Source organism: Condylura cristata, unplaced genomic scaffold (genome assembly GCF_000260355.1).
Source record: "Condylura cristata isolate star-nosed mole 26May11 unplaced genomic scaffold, ConCri1.0 scaffold00011, whole genome shotgun sequence".
NCBI classification, from domain to species: Eukaryota; Metazoa; Chordata; class Mammalia; order Eulipotyphla; family Talpidae; genus Condylura; species Condylura cristata.
In genome coordinates, this window is record NW_004567112.1 from 8,991,055 (window position 1) to 9,017,421 (window position 26,367).

At 47.0% G+C, this 26,367-nt stretch overlaps 1 protein-coding gene across 7 annotated transcripts in view; it reads left to right on the forward strand.

Annotated features, from left to right (window-relative positions):
* ABLIM1 (actin binding LIM protein 1) overlaps window positions 1–26,367 on the forward strand; it is a 241,769-nt gene that overhangs the window by 151,921 nt on the left and 63,481 nt on the right. For all 7 annotated transcript variants that reach the window (XM_012723613.1, XM_012723611.1, XM_012723615.1 and 4 more), the window contains exons 5-6: window positions 6,696–6,822; window positions 8,428–8,521. In XM_012723613.1, the coding sequence (XP_012579067.1) occupies window positions 6,696–6,822; window positions 8,428–8,521 (221 nt within the window). The remainder of the gene's footprint in view (window positions 1–6,695; window positions 6,823–8,427; window positions 8,522–26,367) is intronic.

Sequence of the window (26,367 nt, forward strand, 5' to 3'; positions counted from 1 at the left end):
GGACTTTTGCTCCTGGTCTCTGCCTCTGAAGTCCTAATCTCTGTAATTAGTCATCAGTGAGTTTACGGGGGGTTGGGGGGGGAAGGGCTAAACACACTTGGGGCATAACATGAAGTCTTTTTTTTTTCCTGTTGCTACTTCTGTTACCTTCTATCAGCTCCCTTTCCCCAGCCTTAATAATACCACAGGTGGATCCCAAAACTTCTGACCACTTCTAGTCCTGAAAATCCAGTCTAGTGTAAAACTACTCTCATATCCATTGCAAAGTTGTACTCCATTTCCAGCTCAGGCCCAACCTGAATTAGAGCATGAAGTGAAAAGGGGGTATAGCCTCTTCTCCTTCTTTACCTTGTTCCTGACCTGCTTATGGCTCCTTTTGGAGTCTAGGCAGAAGGACAAGGTTAGAGGTAGAGGGTTGAGGTGTTGTGACTGTGGCCTCATCACACTGCCCTTTCAGATAACACTGGCTGAAGGCCGTTTTTATGTGGTTTATCTTTTATGGGGTGCTATTTCTGGCTACTATGTTGCAATAAGCCTCCCCCAACTCCACCCCCAGCCTGAGGCCCTGCCCCCTCCTGGTCTCCTTAGAGCCTCTTGCTAGTGCAGGCGCCTACCCTCTGTGGGCTTCAGATGAGTTCATCCAGGATGCTTGGGTGTGGGTAGGAGCCACGGACATAAGTGCACCCCCAGCATGCCGCTACCATCCTGTTTCTTCCATCTGCCATCAAGGGGGTGCCAGCAGCCTCCTGCCTTCCAAATCGTCCAAATTCAGGAGACTCCAGCTCTGTGTGCATGGACGCTTCTGAACCCCGGCACGATGCTTCTGAACCCCGGTGCTCTTGAGTCAGTTTGTCCCAGGGACTCTACCAGCAAGCCTCTTGGATCCCAGAGCTGCGCTATGCCTGAGTGTCACTCTCAGTAAATATGGGGGTGGGAGGGGGAGGCAGGGTCCTCTCATCCCTCTTGCCACGGAGGGGAAAGATCATTACACCCCCGCTGTTCAGACAGCTCTTGGCTGACTTTCCTCTCAACCTTCTCAAATGTCTGATTTCAGAATGTTCACTGGAAATAACACCTCAGAGATAGTGAGACAAAGGGTTATTACATCAGCAAAAGTGAGGACTTGAACCTGAGAAGTAGACAGATTGTGCTCTGAAAGCTATTGCACCCATCTCGAATTTGAGTCCAATTTGTATAGTTAAGAGAGGGCTTCTGATTCTGGGATGTTTAAACCTATGGACATGTTGATGCTCTCTATGTACAGGACACACTATGGAGATACAGAAGTGCATGCTCCTATGTTGTGTATGTATGTGTGTATTCAACAGGATAATACGTATTTTTTTTTCTTTTTTTTGGTGGTAACATTGATTTACACACTATGATTTAGGGGAGTATGCCCACACCTCTTCAGATATATGTTACCACATGATACTCACAAACAAAACACCCATACTCCTGGACCACAGTCCACTGGGCTCCCTCCCCTAGCTCCAGCCTCCCTATCTGGGAATCTCAATTTTGCCAGGCTTATTTTGGTTGCTTTGTTTCTTTATATTCCAGAAATGAATGAGATTATACAGTATTTGACTTCTTCTGATTTATTTCATTTAGCATAGTTCCTCCAGTTCCAATCCATGTTGTTGCAATCTTGACAAATAAGACAAATGAAGATTTTACACTCCCACACTTTTAACACTAAAAAAAATTATAGTAATCAAAACATTATGGTATGGGAATAAAGAGAGACACACCTAAATATTAGGTACCCAATATTTAAATTTCAGGGTCTTGATTATCGGTAGGAGATTGAAAAGAATGGCTTTACCTGCAGGCAGCAGATTTTGCAGGGATGTTTCGCAGACTTTACATCTATGCAGATAGCTTTACTCTCCTCTGCTAGAGTAGGGAGGAGTTGTACCCCCAGAACATTCCATATTCACAAGAGATAGATAAGCAACCAGGGTAGATAGTCATAAGGTAGATCCTGCTACCTTTTGGTGAGTCCTGTGAAGATAGTCCTAGCCACTTGCTTTGGAATATTGAATATATATCAAGACTGTTTTTAGCTGTAAGAATGTAACCAAGGGCCCTCCCTGGTGGTGCAGCAGGTTAAAGCACAACACTGTGAAGCTGGCCAAAACCTCTGCAGTGCAAGTTCGATCCCCAGCCCTGGAGGTGATCCACATGGCGCAGCAGACCTCTCCTGACCCGCCCACTGCTCCCCTCAGCAGTGTACTTCGTTGATCTGCCTGTTCTGTTTCCCATTCTGTCTCTGGTGAATCCTCTCACTGCCCCTGCACCTCTGGCCTGTACCTAAGTATTGTATGCCTAAATAAATCAATCTTAAAAAAAAAAGTAACCAAAACTTTCAAAAACTTCCATATTACGGAAGTTTTGCTCTTAGATAAGTAATGACATCTGAATGGCAGTTTCCGTCTTTGCTAATGGTTCTAGGCATGGCTGAATTATATTGGCCCCAGGAAGGTGAAATGAACAGGAATTGAGTCACATGTTTCTCTTTTCTATAGCTCCATATTCTCAGCCTTCATGGAGTAAGACATCTTTCTGGCCCGTATTCTTACCAAATTGGAAATTGTAGAAATGCAGAAATAGTTCTCAAGGAAAACGTAGGTATCCAGGCTGACAGCACCTTCAGTGCTGCCTAAGTCAGGATGTCTTTCTTTCCTTGGGAATACTGATTTCTAAGAGCCATGTGGCACTTTCTTCAACTTAAATACCTTAGAAACCCAGGTGTCTGTGGCCCCATGCACCATCCCCCATACATGTGTTAAAGGAGACAGATGGGGTCCCTAATGTCAAGGATATTTATTGCCTTTTAACAGAATGATGCAACTATGGAACCAGGTGTCTCCTTCGATGTTAGTTTAACTTGGATGTTAAGTAGTCAGATCTTGGCTTTTCTCTTGACTCCCTGGTCCCAAGAATGAAAGGCTTGAGGTGAAGGGATTAAGCTGGTGTTTTTTTCTTGTTGCATTCAGTCACTACTTTTCATGGTAGAATACTGGCAAGTTGCTAGACAGTTTGATTTCCTTGATGTTGCTCCATATTCACCTATTTCTGACTGAATAATTCCAGTGCCAATCACCAGCTTTCTATATTTATCAGCAGCTGCTTCAGTGATGTGGAAACAATTTGCTCAACAGCTGAAAAACATGAAGATGGAGAGTAGGACATTTTGTTCTTTGTAAAAGAACTCAGTTGGAATGAACATGCAGGAGTGAATAATCTAGTACAAATCTTTCTGTCTCTGCATCTTTTCCACTTTCCCAAGCATGATGTCAGGCTTGAGTGGAGAATAAGGTTTTGTCCAGATGAATGAATGGGCAGCTTCTGTGGATGGAATATTCTGCATTCTACTAAGAGGTTTGCTCACTTTATATCCTACAGTTTGGGATGCCAGAGGCTCAATCCAGCCTCTTCTCCCCGCCCTACTCTTCCAGCTGGCTGGTTTTAGAGTTTCACCATTCAGTGACTGATTCTCTATATAAAATTACCAGAATCAGTTGCAGTAATATTTCATGGGGCAGTGCAGGGACTGGTGGGCCTAAGAGATCCAGGATTCTACCTGTGAGGTCAGAGGACTGCCGGTCCACAGGCACTTTGGCTAAGTGGCAGTGATGAGTAATGGCCCCAATCTGAGAGGCCTTCACCTGGTGCCTGTTCACAGCAAGCCCTGGGTGCAGGATAATCAGTGTGGTCATTACTACTCTCAAAGTGGGTCCAAGTTTCTTTCAGAACTCTGGGATAGCTGAGTACTGACCTGCTCGTGAAGAAAGCGTGATGTAGAGTCATGAAACTTGCTTTCTAGTGCCAGCTGTGCTCCAGAGAGGGAAAAGGGGAGCCTTATTGAGCACTTCAATGGACTCAACCTCCTGAGTATTACACAAAGCCCTTCAAAGGGGAGGTTATCTCTCCTGCTGCATGTAGCAACCTGGGGAGAAGGGGAAGATATGCAGGTTCAGAGGGAGTAACTTGCCCAAGTCCTCTCATACCAAAGCCAGTACCTTTTCAGACCCCACTTCGGTCTCCCCAGATCCCACTACTCTGCAGAGGGAGGCCCTGAGGGGCTCATCCAACCTCTTCTAGCACAACTGTCTTCAGGTGTGGAATTGAAAAGTCACCATTCAAGTTTATTTACTGCTTAAAAAATTCTACACCCAGCATCTCCTGATTTAAAATCTTTACTGCCACCCAGTGGGCATGATGTAGTTTAAAAACATGAAGAAAAGGTTCAGTTCAACTTGTATTAAAGAACCATCAATTCATCGTAAACCCATGTGTTCTCCTGATCTTTAAAAACTGTGTTTGGGGCCCTTCCTAGTGGTGCACCAGGTTAAAGCGGAGCACTGTGAAGCTGTCCGTAGCCACTGCAGCATGAGTTTGTTCCCTGGCCAGGGAGCTGACCCAATGGCACAGCAGACCTCTCCTGGCCCGCCTGCTGCTCCCCTCAGCAGTGTATTTCAGTAGATCTGCCTGTTCTGCTCCCCACTCTGTCTCTGGTGATTCCTCTCACCTCTGCACCTCTGGTCTGACTACAGTTCTTGTATGCAGAAATAAATACATCTTTTTTTAAAAAAATTGTGTTTATAAACAAATACCATGGGTTCCCACTTTTCTTTACAAGAAACTACCAGGTGTGAAATACCGGGATTTAAGAAAAAAAGCTTTATTACTTGAAATCATAAAATACATACTCAGTTTATAATGGACAATACTCAAAGAAATTATAAGTTCAAATATGCATATATCATATGTTTTAAACTTCATTTGCATTCTCATCGTTAAAAAAATAATTCAAATAACAGAGGATGTAAAATAAAAAGTAGTCTTCCTTCATAGATGAAATTGCCTACGAGTTTCTTAGGATTTCTTTTCAAGAAATGTCCTCTTCATAGACATGTGTGCAAACACACACCTAGGCATTTCTTTACTTTTCTAGGAATGAAATTGTGCTATTCATGTCATTACAGTCAGCTTTTTTACTTTGTTATGTCAGTAAACAAATCTGCTTTGCTTGTTTTAATAGCACATAGCATTCCATTATTGACTATGCTATAATTGATTCAACTAGTTCCTCATGAGTGGGCATAGAGGTTATTTTCTGTTTTGTCATCACAAAAGTGCTGCAGGGAATGCACGTATATTCTCCAGCAACTCTCCTTGTGCACATGAACATGTGCAAATTTATTTGAAAGGGAAAAATCTTAGATGTGAAATTACCACATCTAAAGTTAAGCTGGTACCCACTAGCCAGCAAGTACCAGAAACACACATCTGTAGCCCCTCCTCCTCTGTCCCTCCCCCCTGCCCCCTCCATCCAATATTCCCACCCCCATCCCCACTTCCCTCCAGGGAATGTGAGCCCTCTCTGGAAGCCAGCTGCAAGACTTGATAGGGTTCATGCTTGCTCTTGCTGAGTAATTAGGGATCTCCTCAGGGATTGTTGGCAGTTCTGAAATGGGTTTTGTCAAGAAACAGGAGCAGTAGGTAGTTGGATCTCTTTCTAAACTTCTAGGAGAGTAAATGCAAGTTGGGTGGGAAGCGTCATTAGCAAAGGAGCAGCAGTTGTGAGTGTGCTCAGAAGAGCAGGCGCTTAACCTTTTTGTCTGTCCAGTTACCTTGTCTCTGCCCTGTTCAAAATGGCCTCGCCTGGACATTGCTTCATTCCAGCGGTGCTTCATGTGAGCCCTTGAGGGCATCACAGCTCACCGGCCAGATGTGCTCTTTCATTCTTCCAGCATGTTGATTTACAACATCTACAAATGTTTAAGTTGCTTTCTAAAATGTTTGCACCAATTTACACTCTTCTGACTTCTCTTAAATACTCCACTTCCTTAACAATGAAATTTTGAATCATCAGAATAATGATGGCAGTTATAGGCAGGTACAATAGCTGATGTTTATAGAACCACTTCCTACGTGCCAACTACCTGTTAAATTGTTATTTCATCGAATCCATGAGGCTTGGGACATGTGCTGACAGCACTCCTGCTGCCACAGGAAAACAGGACTCAGAAAGGAGCGGAACTACCTGGGTCACGTGGCCAGATAACCGGGAGCTCAGCCTCGGCCCCACTTTCCACTGTAATGGAATACTGTCTCCTTTCTCTGCTGCCTAGGAGTCCGCCAAGTAGAATTTAAAACGAAGGAATTAAGAGTCATATAGTTGATGATCATGAATCCTAGAAAGGCTGGTTTATGATGATAAGGAAGTAGAGTCCTGTTTACAAAAAATAAGCCTTCCAGAAACTACACACATCGTGTTGAGCGAGGCATCCAGCGTGAGGTGCTTAGCTTCTCACGTGAGCCTTCAATTAATAAAAGGCCCGTGAGAGCTTGCTTAAACTCACAGCCAAGACACTATAATCAATTCTTCCCTGGGCCTACTGGAGCACAGAGGCTGATTAGATAACCACCAAGGAAATAAACAGGTGAAGGCCCTCCATCCCCTTGGGCCCACTGAGGCCTGTGAAGTTTCCATGCTGTGTGGGAACGAGGCCTGGGAAGATTCTGTGCCAGGAAGGAAAGCGGACGCAATGCGTGCGCCTAAGTAAATATTTATTAAGGGTGTAATGGGTGCACATGGGGGTTCAGTGTGAGCCCGCTTGTTTGCATTTAGCAAAACAACTCCCAGAAAACATGTAGTAACTACCACCTACTGCTCTTTCCAGACTGTGCTGGCTGTGGAAGGGACATCAAGAACGGGCAGGCCCTGCTGGCGCTGGAGAAGCAGTGGCACTTGGGATGCTTTAAATGCAAGGCCTGCGGGAAGGTCCTCACCGGGGAGTACATCAGCAAGTAAGCCTGGGCCGGGGAGGGCCCTGGGAGGGCCCTACAGACCAGCTCACCCTTCCCTCAGGCATAATGGAAGGCAATTGCGTCCAACTGTCCTTAGAAACTTTGGGCTTCCACATTTGTGAAAAGAATTTCATTCTTCTACTTTGGCCACAGTCTGCCTTTGTAGTGAAATGCTAATCATTACCTATTTGATTATTTTCCCTCAAATTGTATTCATTTGCTGGTCCTGTACCTAGCTGCATACTCCGGGAGCACAGCTTCATCCCACCAAGTGTGCCCACACCTCGCCACCTCCAGCACTCCAGGGTCCGTCCCCTCCCTCCCCTCCTCATCATCCTCTCCCCTCCCCTCCCCCCTCATCTTCTCCCCTCTCTTCCCCCTCTCACCCTCTCCCTTCCCCATCCCCATGGATTCCTCACAGAGTCCAAGAATTATTTTTGCTTTGTTTTAGCTGTTATTTATACTACTCAGCTAATTTCAAAAGGTGAAATAGTGTCTGTTAGGACAACATGGCTGGATCTTGAGGTGATTATGCTAATGGAAAAAGTGAGAAGGTGAAAATATTGGGCACTTCACTCAATACATCGCTTAATTTTACAATAAACTTGGCTAACATAATGTTGTCACCCATTATGCATTTCGTAAGTTCACTTTCACTATATTTTGTCCTTACTTAGAGCTAGTCTTCCTTCCAGATGTTGAACATATTTTTAGACCCCACAGAGGGTCTGGGCACGAATCTGTTAGGAACACTTACAAAGCAGCCTGCATGGCATGGCGGTTGAGGTTGGGGCCCAGTGCTGGCCTGGGCCCATCTAAAACTAGATTTAGAGTGACGAGGGCAGATGGAGCATACAGGATCCAGGGCAGTGAGGGGAAATTTCCCCTCTGTACCGTTTTATGCTTTAAAAAATGTTGTCCAATCGGGGAATTATATCCCCTATTCAAAGTAAACCAGTTTAATTTAGACATACAGTGAAACAGAACAGGAGCTTGGAATCACTCCCTAGAAATCTAAGTGGGATGACGGTGAACCTGTAACACCTGTATCCAAAGGAGAAAACGCCACAGATGGTTCTAATACAACCAGAGGTAGATGAGAGAAATACCAGGCTCACACTAACCCCGCAGACTGTGCCACAGCAGTAGCTGAGGCGTCGAGAGCGGTTCTCTCTAACTCCTTGAGATGAAGTTGACACACTTAGGTACTGAGTTAAACGGACAAGAATCCAGGAGCCAGGCTTCCGGGGCTGAGGTGGTGGTGCCTCGGGGCTGCCACCGGACTCTGTGTGAGCTCCGGGTGTGTGAGGGAAGGAAGCCTTGGGCCTCCCCACAGGAAGAAAAACACTGAAGCCACATCTGAAGCTCTTCTGGGCTCGTGACAGACTGCAGTGCCAGGGTTTTGCTAGTCACACCTGAGACAAACACGGAATCGGCGATTGTAACCACCCGGCGGTTGAGCTGTTATTCCGTGAGACAGTTCCTCTCACTGTCCAGATCACTGGCTTTCGTGGCTTTGGATCACATTTCACCAACTCTCCAAACTTGTGAGTGCTGAGGCGGAGTGTGTCTCCTCCGGGGAGCTGAGCTTGTTCTGTCTTGCAGGGATGGTGCTCCGTACTGTGAAAAGGACTACCAGGGGCTCTTCGGCGTGAAGTGTGAAGCCTGCCACCAGTTCATCACAGGGAAGGTCCTGGAGGTGAGTGGCGGACGGGCTCCCTCGGAGCCGCACCCTTTTCCTCAGAGGCCTTCAGAAACACACACATGTCTCTGTCCATTTATCCCCGTCTTCTTCTCACCTGTGGAGGAAAGTAGTAGCCAAGGACAAATCGTTCGGAGAATTCACCTGTGCTGTCTCCTCAAGTTCCTACCAACTGTTTATGTGAGAATTGGTTTGATGGAGAACTTGAGGGGAAAAAAGAACGACGGGGTGACCAGGAATCATGGGGAGAGAAGGGTTACGCTGACTGTACACTTAGAAGTCAGAAAAGAGGAGACAAAGGGCGCGGGAGCCTCTCGCGCACACGTGTTTCCACACGAGCCTGCCGCACGCTTGTGTGTGGAGGGGAGGACTCGCTTGTGTGTGGAGGGGAGGACTCGGTGGCTGCGCTCGTGTGCATGTCTGTGTCCGCGTGTCTGTGTGGGAGGCGCAGACTCAGGGAGCAGAGGCTCACAACTGAAGCTAAGAAAGGGCGACCGGAAGGTGGAAGCGTGGACTCCCCGCCCTCAGAAAGCCACATCCTGTGTGACTGAGACACCCTGTGGCCTGGCTGAGCTGAAGCCTGTCAAGTTCAGGTGTGACTGCTCGACCCCAGAGCTGCTTCCTGATTCCTCAGCAGAGGCCCCACCAGGGCCTGCCTCGGGGCGGAGCCCAGCTCCCCTTGGGTTAGAGGTCAATTGTGGAGCCCAAGTTCAGGCCACCGCTGCCCCACTTCTCACAGGCCTGTGGGCTGTGGGCCAGCACCAGTGAAAATGCCCTGATTGCCTCACAGCATCCACCCTCCAGGCTGGAGGACGTGTGCTGAGCAGGGTGAGGCAGGGTGCCAGGCCGGGAAGGCGGCTCACCAACTGCAGCCTTATCCCATGACTTCAGCAGACGCAGGTGCAAATCCACAGCCGTGTTCAGACCTCCACAGGTTTAGGGAGTAACCTCAGACTGTGCCCTGCAGTAAAACTCTGTCTCCTCTGTTGCATCTCAATAGTCATGAGCCCTGCCCATCACACTGGCTGGAGAGCAGGAGCCTCCTGTCAGGGGAGCCTTCCAGGGCTTGGGGAGTTAGGAGCCCACTCTTGACTGGAACTGACAGCTGGGCAAGTGTCTCAAATTATTATTATTATTTTAAGATTTATTTATGCTCACAGGACTGGGGTACAGGCCAGAGGTGTGGTAGATGAGAGGATTCATCAGAGATAGAGTAGGGAGCAGAACAGGCAGATCCGTGAAAATACCCTGCTGAGGGAAGCCGTGGGCGGGTCAGGAGAGGTCTGCCACACCATGTGGGTCAGCTCCTTGGCTGGGGATCGAACTTGTGCTGCAGTGGCTTCGGAGAGCTTCATAATGTGGTGCTTTTAACTGTTGTGCCACCAGGGAGAGCCAAGTCTCTCAAATTATTAAAGCCTTGGTTTGCCCATAAATATAAACATTAAAAGTTCTATCTGTAAATGACAGCTTTGGACCTCTGTACTCCGGAATCTCAGCTGAGGAGCTGAGTCCTATCATTCTCATGTCTTGGCTCTCAGGGACCAGAGCCAGCCATTCTTTTTCTGGAGCAGTTTTCTAGAAACTTTCTTGTAACACTCAGCACATAGAATGCACTCAATTTATTTCTCATCAGCTTGCTTTGGGTTTTGTTCCTTTTTCTTTTTTATAGATCTTGCTATAAATAACACTTCTTTAAACGCTTATTCTAGTGAACCTGCAATTCACGAGAGTTCTGAAAATGTTTACAACCTGCCTCCTCACCACAAAGTCCAGAAGCAGTTAGTGTGAGCCACTCTAAATTGCATCTGCCTCCATTTCCACCTCCCATCTAACTTTTCTCAAGCAACTTTTCCTCCGCCTCTGCTCCCCTCAGAAGCTTCCCCTCCCCTTCTGGTTACCTAATGGTAACCAGAAGCTACCTGGTCTTCAGAGGGAGGACACAGACATCAGTGGACACTGGGCGTGTCCTTTTGCTGTGTCTTTGCTTCCAGAGGTGGACAGCCCTGGGCAGTGTCCCCACTCTAGAAACTTCCTCTCTTAGTGTCGGCTCTCTCCTGGGTACCTGCAATTTCACAAAGCAAGGTACTAGCTATAGATGGTTTCAAAATGAGGCAGTGTTGAAAAAAATAAAGGGGCAAACATTCTACTGAAAACAGAAGTTTTGAGCAGCAGAAAGGAAAAGGCCTACAATCTTAGGCTTTTCCAGCTGCTGACTAAGGGTGAGCTTGACTGCTCTTAGTCTCTGTTCTCTTGCACAATCCCTGCTCCCCAAGGCCTCTGTGTTTACCGGACTCTTTGCTGGCTCACTAGCCGTGCTCTCATCCATGGGCTCCTCCTGCATACAGCCTTCCCGGAACTGTGTGCTGGAGTCTTCCTCACTCCCCTGTGCTTCTCTCACAGGGACCCAGGAAAGTTCTAGGTGTACATTCTTAGCCACAGGATTAAGGTAGAACTTTGTTTTACTCTGAAGTCTCAGAGGTGATATCCTTTTCCCTTCTTCCTCATGTCACCACACCCAGAAAACCAACCCGCCTGTCCTGGGTGCTGGTCTTTCCAGAAAGACTGGTGGCACCTGCCTTTCTGTGGCCTGGTACTTCCTGTGCCCCTGATGCTCAGGCAGAAAGCTGTGATGGTTTGGCATGCACACCGCCACGTCAGAGAGACCCTCCTTTGCCACTCTCACCCCCACCCCAGTGCTGCCTTCCCCCCTACCCCCCAGCTGCTTCTCCCCACCCCCACAAGTATCACCTCTCCCAGTCTGTGCTGCCTCTCCCCTGTACCTGCCTGGGAACTGCCTGCTTCATCAGCTAACTTGGAGGAGCATGAAAGGACAGGACTTAGACCCTTTCTGCTGGACTCCTGCGGTGCAGGAAATGGGATCACAACATGAAGCATCCGAATCCTTTATGCCTCGATTCTTTGTGGGATCAAAAACAAGGGCTTTGTTTTGTTTTACTTGTTGAGTAAAACTGTCTTTTTACCATCCCAGGGACAAATGTTTATCCCATTCCTGGGCAGTGAACTCATGTGATTTGAGGCCCTGGTCCCTTCTTTCCTTGTGGTGTAAGCATTTTAACGTGTTTGGTTGTTAGGGCCACAAACAGTAAGTAGGTTTGTTCAGGACTAATCTGTTACCCCAGAGGATGATGGGTTATCCTAGGGCACCAGCGTGACATGTAATGTTTGATCACCATTGAAGATGTAATTTGCAATGGACTGAAATGCCAACCCCCCCCTAGATTGTTTTACCGATTTCATCATATACGTGCAGAGCAAGAATAATAACCCTGTGTTTGCAGAAAATGAGTTGCATTCTTCTCATTCCCACACTGCACAGCGGAATTCATATTTGCTTCCACTTAATTGTGGACCCAAATATTTTTGGAGATCAGGGCAGCAAAGGAGATTAAATCATCTTAGTAGTTTTGGTTGAGATAATCTGTCTCAGGGGACAGTGAACCTCCACCAAATCCTGCTTCTTTACTATTTGTAACATTTGCAAGAGACACATAACTATTTAACTCTCACAACAGGCCTGTAAAGTGTCAGCTACTTACTGCCAACCTACCTGCCTCAAGGTGAGGCGACAGAGCACTGTACGTCAGAAGCTAGTCACCAACAGTCAGGGTCAGGAGTCACGTGTGCCAGTTCTACAAAAAACAACCCTACCCTCTTTTCTCCCTCCTGTCTTGTCCTTCCTCCCCTGACCCTCCCTCTCTCCACCCTCTACTCTCCTCTCCTTTTCCTTCCCTCCTTCTCTCTCCTCTTCAGGATCTACCTGGCAGTAATCACTGCAGAAAACAATTTGTCTCCCAAAATAACTTGCTGAACAATGAAAATGTACCATTCCTGGGGAAAGGGTGAAAGGTTATCACATTAGTGGCCTGTTATACCTACTTGCAGAACAACTCCTATTTGCTGTTGGTTGATTTGCTTCTTCTCAGGTGTAAAATGGCAGTGGATGGACACGAGTGAGCCTGCCGAAAGCCCTCTGCAAGTCTGTGCAGTAAGGCCTTGAGGGATCGGGAACTCCTGAAATCCATGGAGACAGAAAGCAGGGGCTGGAAGGAGAGGAGAATGATTGCTAATGGGAATGGGATTTATTTGGGGGGGAATGCAGTGTTCTAGAACTAAGTAGTTGTACAGCTGTGTGACTATATGCCAGAATCCACTGAATTGCACACTTTAAAAGCATGACTTTTATAGTTTGGATTATATCTCAATTGAAATACAGACATAGATGTGTATATCAATGCAGAGGTAGGGACAGCGGGTGTCCCATTATTCTGAGTCTCCTTATCTGTAAAAGAGGATATTATCACTACTTCACAGGACTGCAGAATTGGGAGGGGGAGAGAAAAACACATGCAAAACCCAGGCTTATTTAGTTCCCTCCCTACCCTTCCACTCTTCTCTTCAATAAGTTGACCTTATTAGCTAGAACAATACAAGAATGAGCACTCAAGGCTATATGTGTGTGAAGGTAAGAGTATGTGATAGGCTTTTTCTCTCTGGAGCACTCAAACTTCTGCTTCTTTGCTTGGCCCCCACACAGAACTGTGTCCATGGTCACAAGCCTGTCCCAATTAATGGGGAAGCCTTCTCATGTGGGAAAGCACACTCAAGTTCAAGTTCATTGTGTAGGACTTTCAGTGCCTTGGAAGTGCGTGCGTTACCATCCTTCACACGCTAACTCATCTGAAGTGTTGTCAACCAGTGTTGCCTCAGTTAAAAGCCACAAGTTTGTATGTGTTTGGCTACAACATCTTATTTATGAAGAGTATCTGGGGTTCATATTTTGTCCCCTCCATCATTAGCCCACTGGGAATTGGCCCAGGAGGAACATAAGCACATCGCACAGTGAAAGATTTGAAGAAGCTCTGATTCACCCAGAATTACCCACTCGCTCCTACATTAACAGCAGAGGAAATGTGTTGCCAGGGTAACATAAGACTGTGCTCACAAGCAGTAAAGATTCAATATTTATGAAAACTCACCCCATTTCCTGTCAGTCCAAATGGAAGGCCTTCCTTCTCCGGAAATGACATGTTAAAAAGAATTTGGTTCTGGAATTTTAAAGACGTTTTAGTTTTCAATGTGAACTTCAGAGAATTTAGCTTGTTGCTGGTGAAGTTGGGGTGGGGGAGGGCTGTGACAGTTAAACCGAGAGTTGAACCTCTTCCAGAGACATCCCTGAGTAGTACTGAGCATGACATGCTGGTGGCCCAGCATTGGGGGCCACAGAAGAAAATGGCCCCCACTTTCTTAGATAAAGTGTGCATTTCTAAAATTAATAAGCATTTCCACATCCAAATGGCACCCCCTGTAGTCTCCATGTGACTCTCTGGGTCTACGAGTGCCCAGGCTGTTAGAGCATCATCAGTCTGAGCGTGGTTCTCAGGGTGGAAGTGAACTTGAGAAGTAACTAGGATCTGAGGCAGAGAGACAGCCTCCCATGGCAAGCCGCAGCAGAGCACAGTAAGGACAAGACCTCCATTTCTGCAACCGAAGTGGTGACAGTGTCCTCTGGTCATCACTCAGCATTGCCCTTTCTGCTCGCCAGGACCCAATGCATCCTGTGCCCCAGAAGGCCTGCTGTGCTTTCTGCACCCAGAGATTCAGGCCATTCCTTCCTGATGTTCCCCACCTGTGCTGTCCACTTCTACTCCAGGAAACAAAAAAAGGATGATCAGATCCCTTCTTCACATGACCAATTTCAAGGTTTCCCAGTTGCCCAACAAAGGTGACCTTCAGTGAATTCCCAGGTAATTCTCCTGCCCTTTTCTTGGAAAAGCAAAAGAAAAAAGAGTTTAATCATTGGCAGTGTAGTTCAGGATGCAAACATCAATACCCGCCGTGAGTGCGAAGGCTAATAAGAGACACCAAGTGCCCCACATTTAAAAGGCTCTTGTCTAACATCAGAAAAGACGTTGACTGTGGACCTTGAGGAATGGGCTCTAGAGGCCAGGAAACAGGGAACTGCATCCACTTTTGCTATCGTTACTGAAGTCTTAGGCCCCTTTCCTGCCTTGTTTATTTCTTTGATTTTAAACATGGGATTTGATTTCACTGTTTGGTTTAATTGCATGCCTATTACAATGTCTGTTTTCTATTTCAAATCATTTTCGTAAGTAGTCAAGTCTTAAACCTTTAAAGTTTACCTATTTTCCACGACAGACTAGCATTATTTTCATTATACTATTAGGAAGACTTTTTTGCGAGGCTCCCTGGAATCATTCTCCTTCTGAAAGAGCACCGCTGTTAGAACATGCTGTCCACCCTTGTCTCTGCTGCATTTGGTCCTCTATACCGTCCTCTTGTCCATTAGCTACTCACTGTGCATGTTTGACTTTAGAAGACACTTTAAAAAATGGCACCATCTAGAGATCAACGCGACAATTTCTGTTCTGGACACAGCTCCCTCTGGCTAAGGATGTGAATGTTCCACAAGAGCTGGGAGATGAATGACTGGACCCCGGGCAGCCACGATGCCTTGCTGCTTGGTCTGCCAGGAACTGGCTTCCTCCTCTTTTTTTTTTTCCACCTGAATTTGCTTGCTTCCTGGACCTCAAGGTTCCCACCTTGTGGGGTACCCTCTGCCAAAGCCAGCAGATGGACCTGCGTAGGGCCAGCTAGTCAGGAAGAGTGGCAGGAAGGCCTGGCCCCCTCCAGCCTAAGGAAATGCACTGGCATGATAATTCTTCCCCAAAATGACACTTGGGAATGGCCTTGCAGCTGAAAACTCGATCAAAACCATCTATTTTAATGGCCCTGAAGCAAACCTCCAAACTGCAGGTGTCTTGGAAACATGGAATCTGGAAATTTAGAGCTTGATGTGGTCGGTGAATTGCGAGGGAGAGGGGAGTGGTTTGCAAAAAGAATGGGCAGAGTCAGACACTCAGGTTGGTGTGTGACTGTGCTACACTAATCGCTGAGGAAAGGTCAGCGAGTTGCTTACCCTGAGCGTCATACTTTCATACTTTGCAGCAGCTGCAAAGAATGGATGATACTTAATCTCTTAAAGACTTTAGTCACGTGCAAATGAGTCATCCAGGACAGTGCCTCATACACAGGGCTTTGGGGTAGTTTTCTTCCATCTCTTTCGGAAGCAGAGCATGTGAAAGGCCACTGTTTTGAGCGTACAGATCCCTACTGGACTGAGTCAGGCTCAGCCTTGTCTGTGTGATCTGTGGTAGAGTTCTGGGTGATAATTCAGATGCACAACTTAAGGTCATGTGGACGCTTTGGTTTGTGGGAGTCTTCACCACTGGTTTGTGGGGTCTTCACCACTTAACTTTAAATATTTACATGCATTTATGCCATACTGTCAATCTACTGTGGTTTCAACGCGTATTTTAAATTACTTTTGATCAAGCATCCAGAGCTGCTAAATAAAGATGTGTTGATGATTAAATATTTTTCCCATTATGAATTTTTACCACGACCTCTAACCAAAACTTTTAAAAATCCCACATATACTTTGGACATAAATTCCTCACCACCCCACTAAACACTGGTGGCTTTCACTCACATGTAAATAAATACTGCAGCCTTTCTCTTGCCTATTCATGTCTATCATAGTTGTCTGCTTAAGTATGATCTGTTGAAGTCTAAACTCCTTGGAGGATGTGTGCTGTTGTGTTTCCTCTTTCAGTATGATGCCTGCATATATATATATGCTGAGATGGGGCTTCCCTCAGTATTAGGATGACAATGAGGTCTCTTAAGCTTTTATGGACCGTGAAAGCTCTTCTATCAGCTTCTCATAAAGCCCTTAGTGCCTTGGGAACAGATTTTAACCTCCTTCCCCTTTGATTGGTAACGCCTTTATTTGCACATATTACATTTCACCGGAGTTAGTAACTTTGCAGCATTTGTACAGCCCTCATCACAATCTGAGGTTAGAATTTCTATACGCTCGGACACATCACTGCACTCGCCCTTTGACGCTTTCTCTTCCCTTTCCTTGGCCCTGTGAAGGAAGAGGAGGCAGGTGATGGGGGTGGGGGCGTCTCATGGCTCACACCTGCTGCCCTGCCAACAGTTCTGTACCTCTTCACTCTCAGGTGGTGCTAACTTTTAGCCCTTTTATTTGGAGACTGACAGCTTAGGAAATTTCATGATAAATTTGAAGGTGAACCACCCACTTCCTCCCTACCCTGGAGAACGCAGAGTTGCTGATAGACAGTCTGCAGGAGGCAGTGATGTCCCAAGCATAGGAGGGTGGAAAAAGGGGAAGGCTGGGAACAGCCGCAAATCCGGTGCTCCCATACCTGGCTGCACTGGAGCCCAGTTGGTTCCCTGTTTCCTGTGAGGAAGGCCTCCCGCACACCTGACCTGGACTGACTGCTGATGTCCCCAACACAAGGCAGCCTGTGGGGTTACAGAGGTAGAGGTACAACCCCTAAGTGCCAACATTTTGTAGCTCATGGTGAGAGTCCTCAAACCGCCGCGAGTGGGAATCTCCTGATGCCTGTGTAAAGTGCAGATGTCCCACGTGTCTCCCCGAGATTCTGCATGTGCGGTGTGGGAAGGCCAGAGAATCTGCATGTTAACATTCCCCCACTGCTCTGGCTGGCGCTGGTGGGGGTGGGAACTACAGGCCATACTTGGAGAGAGCAGCCCTACAAGGTGTGATTCATGGAAAGCTGACTCCTCAGAAGAAAAATGCACTAAGAAGTTAGTTCACCCCTGTAATTATTATAATGTGCCATCTAGTAACTTCCTTTTCATTGTAGAAGCACAGCTTTGTTGCTCAGAAATCTTGCATTGCTTTAACCATGTTTGAGATTGTTTCCAAACCAGTTCAGAGAGAAAACACACACACACTTTCTTACTAGCTGATCTTTACCAGCAGATAATTCCGGTGAACTTTTCCTCGCCATCTCTTTAGCCTTGTTACAACTGATAGGGAAGAGGGCTGTAAAATGGTGCTGTGGGCCCCTGTGGGTTTCTGGCACCTTCTCTCTGTTCACATGTCTGAGGAACCTGCGGCTTCACCTTCTGTTGCTAGTTCATTTGGGATTCAGCAAGATAGTTAGTGGACAGTGAGTTAATGTAGGGAAAGTGCCTAGAATATGTAGTTATCTAATAATCTTTGCTGTAAGAACAATAGCACAATATGAATTGTTCCCCAAAATGTGAGTCAAGGAAGCATGGTACATAGTCATTTTGTGACCCTCAAAAAGTGAAAATTCTAAAATACAAAATTTGTGACTGACTAATGGGTGTCAAAATCAAGCAGTAGTCCTTTTTATTACTCATACATAAAGGATTCCACATTATCTGCCTCACAGGCAGTGTCTTGGGAGCTGAAGGTCCCAGTCTTTCAAGGGCTGTGCTTGGTTTTACACCTTTCTGTCAGCTCAGCCCCCAGAAAGAAACTTCAAAAGGCTTGGGAATCTGTTTTCGAGGCAAGCCTCTGCCCCCAGGGCCCTCACCGTCAGATTTACGACCCAGACAACAGGGAGCAGAGGGGAAGAAATGGTACTTTCCCTCGCTTTAAGAAAAGAAAGCCTCCCCTTCCTTTTTTGCAAACATGGACTGGCCCATAGTGGTGGCTGGTGCGGGGAACTAGTAACTGCTCTGGGAGAGGGAGGCTGAGGACGCCTGCCGTCGCTGCCTTCCGGTGTGTGTCTGGCGAGAGATGCACTTCTCAGGAGCTGCAGAGAGTAGGCTGCTTGAGTAACCCCAGGCGGGCCGGGCGCCCCAGACTGGGGCCCGAGGGCTGCTGCTTGCTACTCTCTGCTGTGTTCTGAGATTGCAGCCCCGTGGAGTTCCGTCTCGGCACAGTGGAACAGAGGAAAAGGAGCCTGGCTTAAGGTAATACTGGCGCTGCACATGGCAACCGCTTTGCAGGCTTGAAATTCCTGGCTACTCGGGAGGTGGGGGAGACTCAGGGGATCCTCCAGATGTGACCTGCTGAGCGCTGGTGGAGAAGCCTCTGGCATTAGCCTGAAAGACATTTAACTTTCAACTTTTCATTTGTCTTGTGAGACGAAATGAACTCTCAAGTTATTGTGTTTTTCTCTCCACTGGCGTGGAGAGCAGGAGGAGACTGGTAGTTAATCTTTGAAGCAACGGCCGTTTTTTTCAGGCAACTGCCCCCAAGATTGAGTGCAGTTTTCAGATTTTTTTTGGTAGTTCGAAGCACTCTGGAATTTACATGTGAAATGAAAGGACTTTAGAGTCGTCATCTTTGGGGAGATTTGGTGGTAAAGGCGGCAAAGGAAATAGAGTCAGTTTATCTGTTACTATAAATGTATAGGGGGGTTTTCCTTGACGTTCTCCATGAATGAAAATGAGGAAGTGAAATGTTTGGGGATTATTCCTACTTTGTTACAGCTGCAGGTTGAAATAGGTGATGGTCACTGCTCACCTCTCTAGGCAGGAAATGAAAGCAGTCTGGAGTCTTGCCTTGCTAAGGCAAATAGTTTTTTCTAGAAACTTGGTTTATTCATCAAACCACATTCTAAAGTCTGTTTGGGAAAGGTTGAAAGTTGGCAGGGTGAGTGATAAGAAAGGAACAAGACAAGAGAAAGCATCTCCACTGTCAAAGAAATGGAGTGAGGATTTTGGAAAGAAATAGGTGAGTTAGCCAAAGGACTGGTGTGGGTGAGGCCCCAGGCCGCTTCAGCTACCACTGAACTGGGGTTGGGGATGTAAAAGAAAATTGAGCCTGTTTTCTCTGGGACAGGTTGCATAAGGAATGTTAAGAGGACATAGAATTACTTAGATAATTCAAACAGGTTCTGACAGGCAAGTGTAAAGTAACTAAAATATAATGTTGCCATCCTGTCAGAGGTGAACTGGCTTGTTGAGCCCAGAGTACTTCTGAATTTGGTGAATTTGCACCACTCACGTTGCTCTGAGGCTTTTGGAGACTCCTTTGAGGCCTTGCAAGCCCCCTCCCAGCACTCGGAATGTCTGTTGCCGCTTCATGTGTTCCAGGGAAGCCTCTTAACAGTGGCCTGTGTCCCTGAGCCAGACCCTTGCAGCAGTGGATTATCCCATTAATTCAGGGCCCCAAAGAGCCCAACGGCACCACTCTGCAAGTTTTCCCTCCAAGGAAATGATAGCTGCTGTCTGAAGATGGTCAGAGCTCAGAGGGCCTGGCCCAGGGCTGCAGCAGGAGGAGGATGCTTTGGCCTCCAGCAGGTCATGTCCCAGCCTGGCCACTGTTAGCCTAACAGGCTGCTTCTCTACTGTGGGCTTGTCCTGTGGGATGTCTAGCAGGACCCCACTGGAAGACAACAGCACTCCCAATAGTCTCGAGAAATCCCCCTTGGGGCAAAAATCACCTTCCTGATCTGGTTGAGAGCTACCACTGTAGAGAAACCACCTTTGAGGCTGTGAACCAGGAAAGGCAGTGAAGGGGCAGGTCAGAACCCCGGAGGGGGCAGGGAGCTGTGGCCTGACAAAGCCTTAGCCAACCATTTGGGGTTTATTATGTTTTGTTTGTGATTGAAATCACATCCTGGGTGTGAGGTGGGGTGGGGAGGGGTGCTGTTAAGGCCTGTTCTGCATAAACAGTCTCCTGCTGCTGGCCTCTCCCGTCGCTCCCTTCTGGGCCCTGTTTTATTCAGCACCTGGGCTGCACAGTGATCAGACTTCTCGAAACTGACTCCTATGTAAAGCACATCCCAGGAATGTATTTTTTGTTAAAAAAAAAAAAAAAAAAACTCATGTAATGACCGTGTTCTAAAGTGAATAATTGTCCATGATGCATCGGGCCTGGAAGTACAGTTTTTTGGGTACATGAGCTTGGAGGACGTTTGGGCAGGCCATTTGTGTGTTTCTTCTGGAATCTGCAGATGAGTTTCATTTCTTTCCACTTTCGCCTCCTTCCATGCCAGTGGGTCTCAATTCTTCTAGGAATTGAGGCTCATTGTTTGGTCAATGAAATAGAATACCCCAATTTCTTTGTTTCCCCAGTTCACAGATACCAATAAAGTGAGTGAATCAGTGTCTGGTACCTTAGCTTACGCCCCTGCCTATGCGCTGCCAGACGTTACCAGATCACAAAATGAATGAAGCTGTAGCAAACACTGGTCTGGAAAGCGGAAATGCCCAGTGTTGCTTAGATCCATTTTGCCTTTCTGTTGGATCTGTATCTCAGTTGCAGCTTGACATTTCCTAAGTGTGTGCTCCTCATCTCGTCAGGTTACCCCATACTTGTCACGTGTCCATGGTGTTTCACCCAGAATGTAGTGCTGGCGCTGAGCACCACAGCTTTGAGGAGCTGCCACCCAAACAAGATAACATAGGCCCCACGGTAGGGGCTCCCCTCAAACCGGCTGAGGCAGGGGCAACTCTTGGCGCCTCAACCCGCACTTGCTAGAGTTGGTGCATGGTAATAGGGCTGGTGACGCATGGTCTTATCCAAGAGTTATGTTGTCTGCTTGATCGCAAAGCCTATCTTCTGTTTACTTCTCCCTGGAGCTACCAATGTACCATGTTTCATGGTTTCTCATAGGAGTATTTCCTCCCTTCATTCAGTAGATGTGAGTGGACCAGCATTTCAGGTGCATTTTATCCCAGGACATAGCACAGGGGCTGTGTATGTTATCGCTTGGGGTTGATGAATAAACAAATGAATAGCATTATCCCTTAGAAAGACAGTCAGGAACTTGATCTACAAGAAGCTCACATGTGTGCAAATCTGTCTCCTGTCCACACAGTCTATTCTGTGCAGTTTTTTGGTTGTTTTTTTTTTCCAGAAAGACAAATCTAGTCCCCATCCAAGCAACTTTTTTAATTCTTTGAGGGAACCTTTAAAGGATGCCAAAAAATGGGCCTTTGGGTTGTGGAATTTGGTGGGGTCAGGTGGGGGTGGATGAGCTTTTGAAATTTGTCTTAATGAGGGCCCCAGGTTAAAATATCTGCTGCCCCTCAAAACCCCACACATAAAGCTTCCTCCTGGCTTCAGTTAGAGTGCCTGGGAGGGTAAGGCATATCCAGGCACTTTAGGAATATTATGCAAAGAAAGGGCTCATAGATTAAAAATACATGCCTTGGATACACCATGTTCCTAGTGTGAAGTCTCAGGGAATTGGAAGTGTCTACTGGGAAATCGGACAAAAGAGCCACTTCCCTGTACCAGGCATCAGCACTTGGGGTGTTCAGGTGAGGCAGACGACTTGAAATAGAACATAGAACTTGCCTGGAAAATGCAGGATGTGAAGGTGAAGTCATAAGAGATAAAGAAGCTAAGCTGGTGGTAATGTCGCTGTTCATGGAGGGACCCCAGCCCCAGTTTTCTAAGAAAGGGCCTCTGGTATGAATAGATTCAAACAGCCTGAAGGTCAACCAGGGGCCTGAAGAGGCTTGGAGTGTGGCCTTGGGTTGAGGGGACCCTGGTAAATGAGGATGTAAATTGATGGTCTCCAGGAAAAGGGGAGGTTCTGGGTTCCTGCCCCACCCACGGGAGGGTGGAGCTCAGCAGGGAGGAGAAGAACCTGGAGAGGAGACTGAAGAGGAAGGAAGCAGGATGGAGCCAGGAGACCTGAGGGAGACACATGGAGCAGGTAGACATGTGAAAAAGTGGCTCTTGTTTCTTGGTCCTGGACTGGGTGAAACAGACGTGGGTGAGACTTGTGGGGAGGTTCACTATGGCAGCATTTATCTTGATGTCAATTTTGCTGTCTTCTTCCTAGATTTGTTGTCTGGCCATTTCTGACCCTTTTCTACGGTTCCCCATCAGAAAGTACTTTAGATTTGTGTCTGGCTTCCAGGCATTGCTTTGGGCCAATCCCTTTTGGGTGGACTTTTACCCATGAGGGGATGGGTAACCTTGGCTGTCTGATTTAGAAAATGTATTCTTTGTCTTTTCTGTATTGCATACTGTATAAAAGTTCCTTTCCATTAAACGTCTTATATGTTGATGTGGCAGATGGCAGAACCTATTTAGAGCAGGCAGGTTTGTGGGGGCTCAGGGGTGTCCCTCTCCCTGCCCTGTAACAAGGGTACAAACCCTGCTGCTGCTTCCTTTATTCACCAAGCCCAGCATTTTTCTGGCAAATGTGTGTGTGAGCCTTGCTCGACATCGGTGGTTCACATGGAGGTTGTTTTTTTGCTCGTAAACATTAGCTGTGGCAGAAATGCTTGCTTATATGTTAGGCTGCTTTTATCTTTCCTCCTGCTAAATAATAATAATGTTAGTTTGTCTTGATTCTCTCCAGCTGGCTCTTTGCATCCGTGCTCATATCCGTATACCTTGTCCAAATAAACATACTTGAAAAGATAGAAAAATGTGTTTTGCAAAGTTTAGAATATCCTTGAACAGAGTTTCAGCCCAGCGTTCTGCTTTGTTTTGGCAGCTTGTTTAGGACGCAAAGTGTATCTGGCTCTGGCAACAGATTAAAGAAGGTGTTGGTCCTTACACAGCAAGACTTAGGGCCTCAGGACTGGGTGGGAGGTGTGTTTGGGGGTGGGTTTCCAGTCTCCTTTGTGTGTGTGTGTGTGTGTGTGTGTGTGTATTTAAGAATTTTAATACATGAGGGAAAAATGCCCTTGCTTGGATTTATTGTTTTGACTATAAACCTCAAAATTATAAAAATCTATTGGAATCCCCTGTCTTGGCTCGCACAGCCCTTCTGATTATGCCCCTCACCCCCTTACGTCAGTCCCCTCATTTACTTCAGCCCCCCAGATTTTTCCCTCTGCTTGGAGCATTCTTTCCTAGCACTTCTGTCTTTCCCATTAGTCAACCTGCCAGTGATTCTTATACCTCCATGACTAACCTAGCTGAAGTCACCTCAGCCTACCAACCTTCAGGTCATCTGCTTCCTGGTCCTGTTTCTGCTTTCTCATGGCACTTTTTCCCTAGGTATCTGAAATGCTGACATGTTGACTTATGTGTCTGTCAGTTGCTGCTGGGATGTGAACTTTGAACCGGTGCTGCCAGCATCTCAGCACTTAACATCTGAGAGAATGCAGGTGCCCAGTAACTGGATAGGGGTGGAGGATGGATGCATGGCCGGATGGATGGGAAAGGGAGGAAGTAAGAAAGAGAGGAAGGAATGGAGGGAGGAGGGGAGGAGGGAAGCTTATCTGCCTGGTCAACTCTGCCTTCAAGTCTCTTTAAAGTGTTTCTCTTCTGTGCTGGCCCCCATTCCTCAGCACCTTAGTCAAGATGACGCTGTCCCCCACAGCTGCCTCAGTTGGTCCTGCACCAGCAGTCTTATCCTAGGTGTCGTTTATTAGTGCATCAGCAAGGCTAAGATCCCTGAGGGCTGGTGTGTCCAATGAAGGTGGTTGTGGTTAGAGTCACTTTTTGTTGCCTTAAACTTTAGAAACCCATCTCCGTAATTGCTAAGCGTACTCTTATCTTTGTTTTGCAAATAAGGAAACTGAGGTTCTGGGCTGCCTCTGAGGAAGCAAACTGGCAGGGCCAGGATGGGAATTGGAGATACCAGGCTTCAAAATTCCAGTTCTGTGGCCTTTTTCTCTTCCTCGCTGTGCTTGACTCAGGTCCTGACTCAGGTCCACCACGGTGATGGAAATCTCAGGCTGCTTCCTCCTCCTCTCCCCCTTGCTGTTGAACTCATATAATTTGTCGTAGTGGGCCTGAAACTACAATTGTGTACTCTTCCTGGTACATCTTAAGTCATTTTTTTAACTGACAGGGTTGATTGCTTAAACTCATTTCTCTTAACGTAAGCAAACCTGTCAGTAAAACATCCACCTGCTGACTCACAGGTGTCCCCTTGAACCGAGGCGGTTCCCCAGTGCTTTCCCAGGAGGACTCAGTTTCTTTTTCCAGCTCTCAGCGTTTCATTGATTTCTCCTTAGATGATGAATGAAAAAATACTAGACAAAAAGCCTTAATCTGTTTAAAATGTCAGCATTTCTCTATTTGTTACACAACCCAGTGCCTGTAATCACCAGCTTCTCCTTGACACGGGTCTCTTGGGTTTGGTGGCCTGGGGTGTTTCATTGCTGAAGCAGGAAACCTAGATCCAAAGACCTTACTGTAAGTGCAGTTCACTGCTCTTGTCCTAAGATGATAGTCCTGCCATGTGGAGTGACAGTGAGGTGGCACTGACTGATGCAGTGGCTCTGGCTGGCACTGTCCTGACTTACTACTCTCTGGTGCCCTTGGTTGAGGAGTTGCGGGTGGCAGAGACCAGCCTGTGCCTACGTGTCGGGCTGCATTGTGTGACAGCTTGAATTTTCCGCTCATGGCAAGTCCTGATGAGGATCCGACCTACTGGGCAGAATCTGCAAGCTCATCAGGCTGGTCCAACAAGCTTTCCCTGGCACGAACCCAGGTTTCTCCCAGGTTGGGGCCAGCCCAGCTGGTTCGCATTTTCCTAGGTGGGAGGCATGGTAAACAGGAAGGTGGGGCCGATGTGCTCTTTGTGGCTGTGAGAAAACATGAAAGGCCCTCCAGCTCCAGGTAGGACCGCTGAGAAGCACGCAGTCCTGAGGTGGGCGAGGAATCTGTGTGCCCCCCATGTCACAGGAATCCCCCACATCTCTATCCATCACAGAGAACACAATTACTGGTCCTATGATCATCCTTGAGCAAGGCTGGAGGGACTCTGTCTTTCTAACACAACTTTTCAAATGGAGACACGCCCTCGGAGGTACACACTAGCACATACATCTTATGATTGGTGTTTTTGACAGAAGACTCTCGGAAAGGGGTTTCTGGATGATTCACTGATCACTGATATTACTTCCAGCCCTTTGGTAACTGGGGCCCTGCCTAATCCGAACTCACCCCAACACAACTGCAGGGCAGTTGGCTGGTTTCTGAGCCAGTTAGCAAGAGCTCTATCTGCTTCTCTGTGTTAAAGAAAATTCCTGCCCTTGTCTCCTAGAAATATTGTGGCACAAAAGTTCCACTGATTTAACCTAGTCTCTCTACTTTCCACCTAAAGCGGAGGATGCTGAGACCCAGAAAACACTAGAAAGCGACATTCTTCTGTGAGTCCTTACCCGTGTGCTTACGGTTCATCTGCAGACACACGCAAAAAGGTCAATGATGGGTTTATTTGCAAGGGAAAAGGGAAATGAACAACTCAGGGAAGGAGAGAGAGAAATTAATTAATGCATCCTACTAGTTCAGCTGACCTGGGACCCCAATAGCATGCTGAGAGCTGGTGAAGAGCCAAGAGACCCTCAGAACCCACATGTCCGGTTTTATATCCAACCCTGGCTGCTTAACTCCATCCTCAGGTCCCAGCATGCTTCTCTTTTGTGTTGATGGGATCTGTAGTTCCAGTGTCTGGGCTGGGGTAGAGTCCACAAAATCTGTACCTGTAGAGTTTGTTCAGGACATGCTTTCCCTCTAACACTTCCAGTGTCTGAGAGAGCCAAAAGTAGACTCAGAGCAACTCATGCTCATATCCCCAACACCCCCCAAGCCATCCCCTCCAATGACTTGTCTACAGATTATACCAAAACCGAAAGCACATCTTTGAAAGCCTCTTTGTAGAAGTGAGGTGCTAGGGAGTTGAGTGACTCTTGCTGGGCATTCTGGGGTGACACAAGAAGCTTTTGCTCACAACTTTATTTCATGTTATCCTTGTTTTGGGTCACTTTCTCTTTCCCAGGTTATTAGACCCTTTGTTCTCCTCCTAGAACTTCTCAACTTCCCTCCTGCTTCAGGAAGATTACCTGGAGGTCTCCTGCTGCTGTCCAAGCAGACAACTTTGAAAGTAATGTGTACTGACTATAAATAAATACATGCATAAGCAAGTAATTCCCACAGTTTAGAACCTTCCAGGGAGGGGGTTGGCAAGCTCTTTCTGGCATGGCCCAAGCAGCATATATTGTCAGCTTTGTGGACTCTGATGCCTCTTTCTCATAACTCCTGCTTGTAGGGCCAGAGCAGG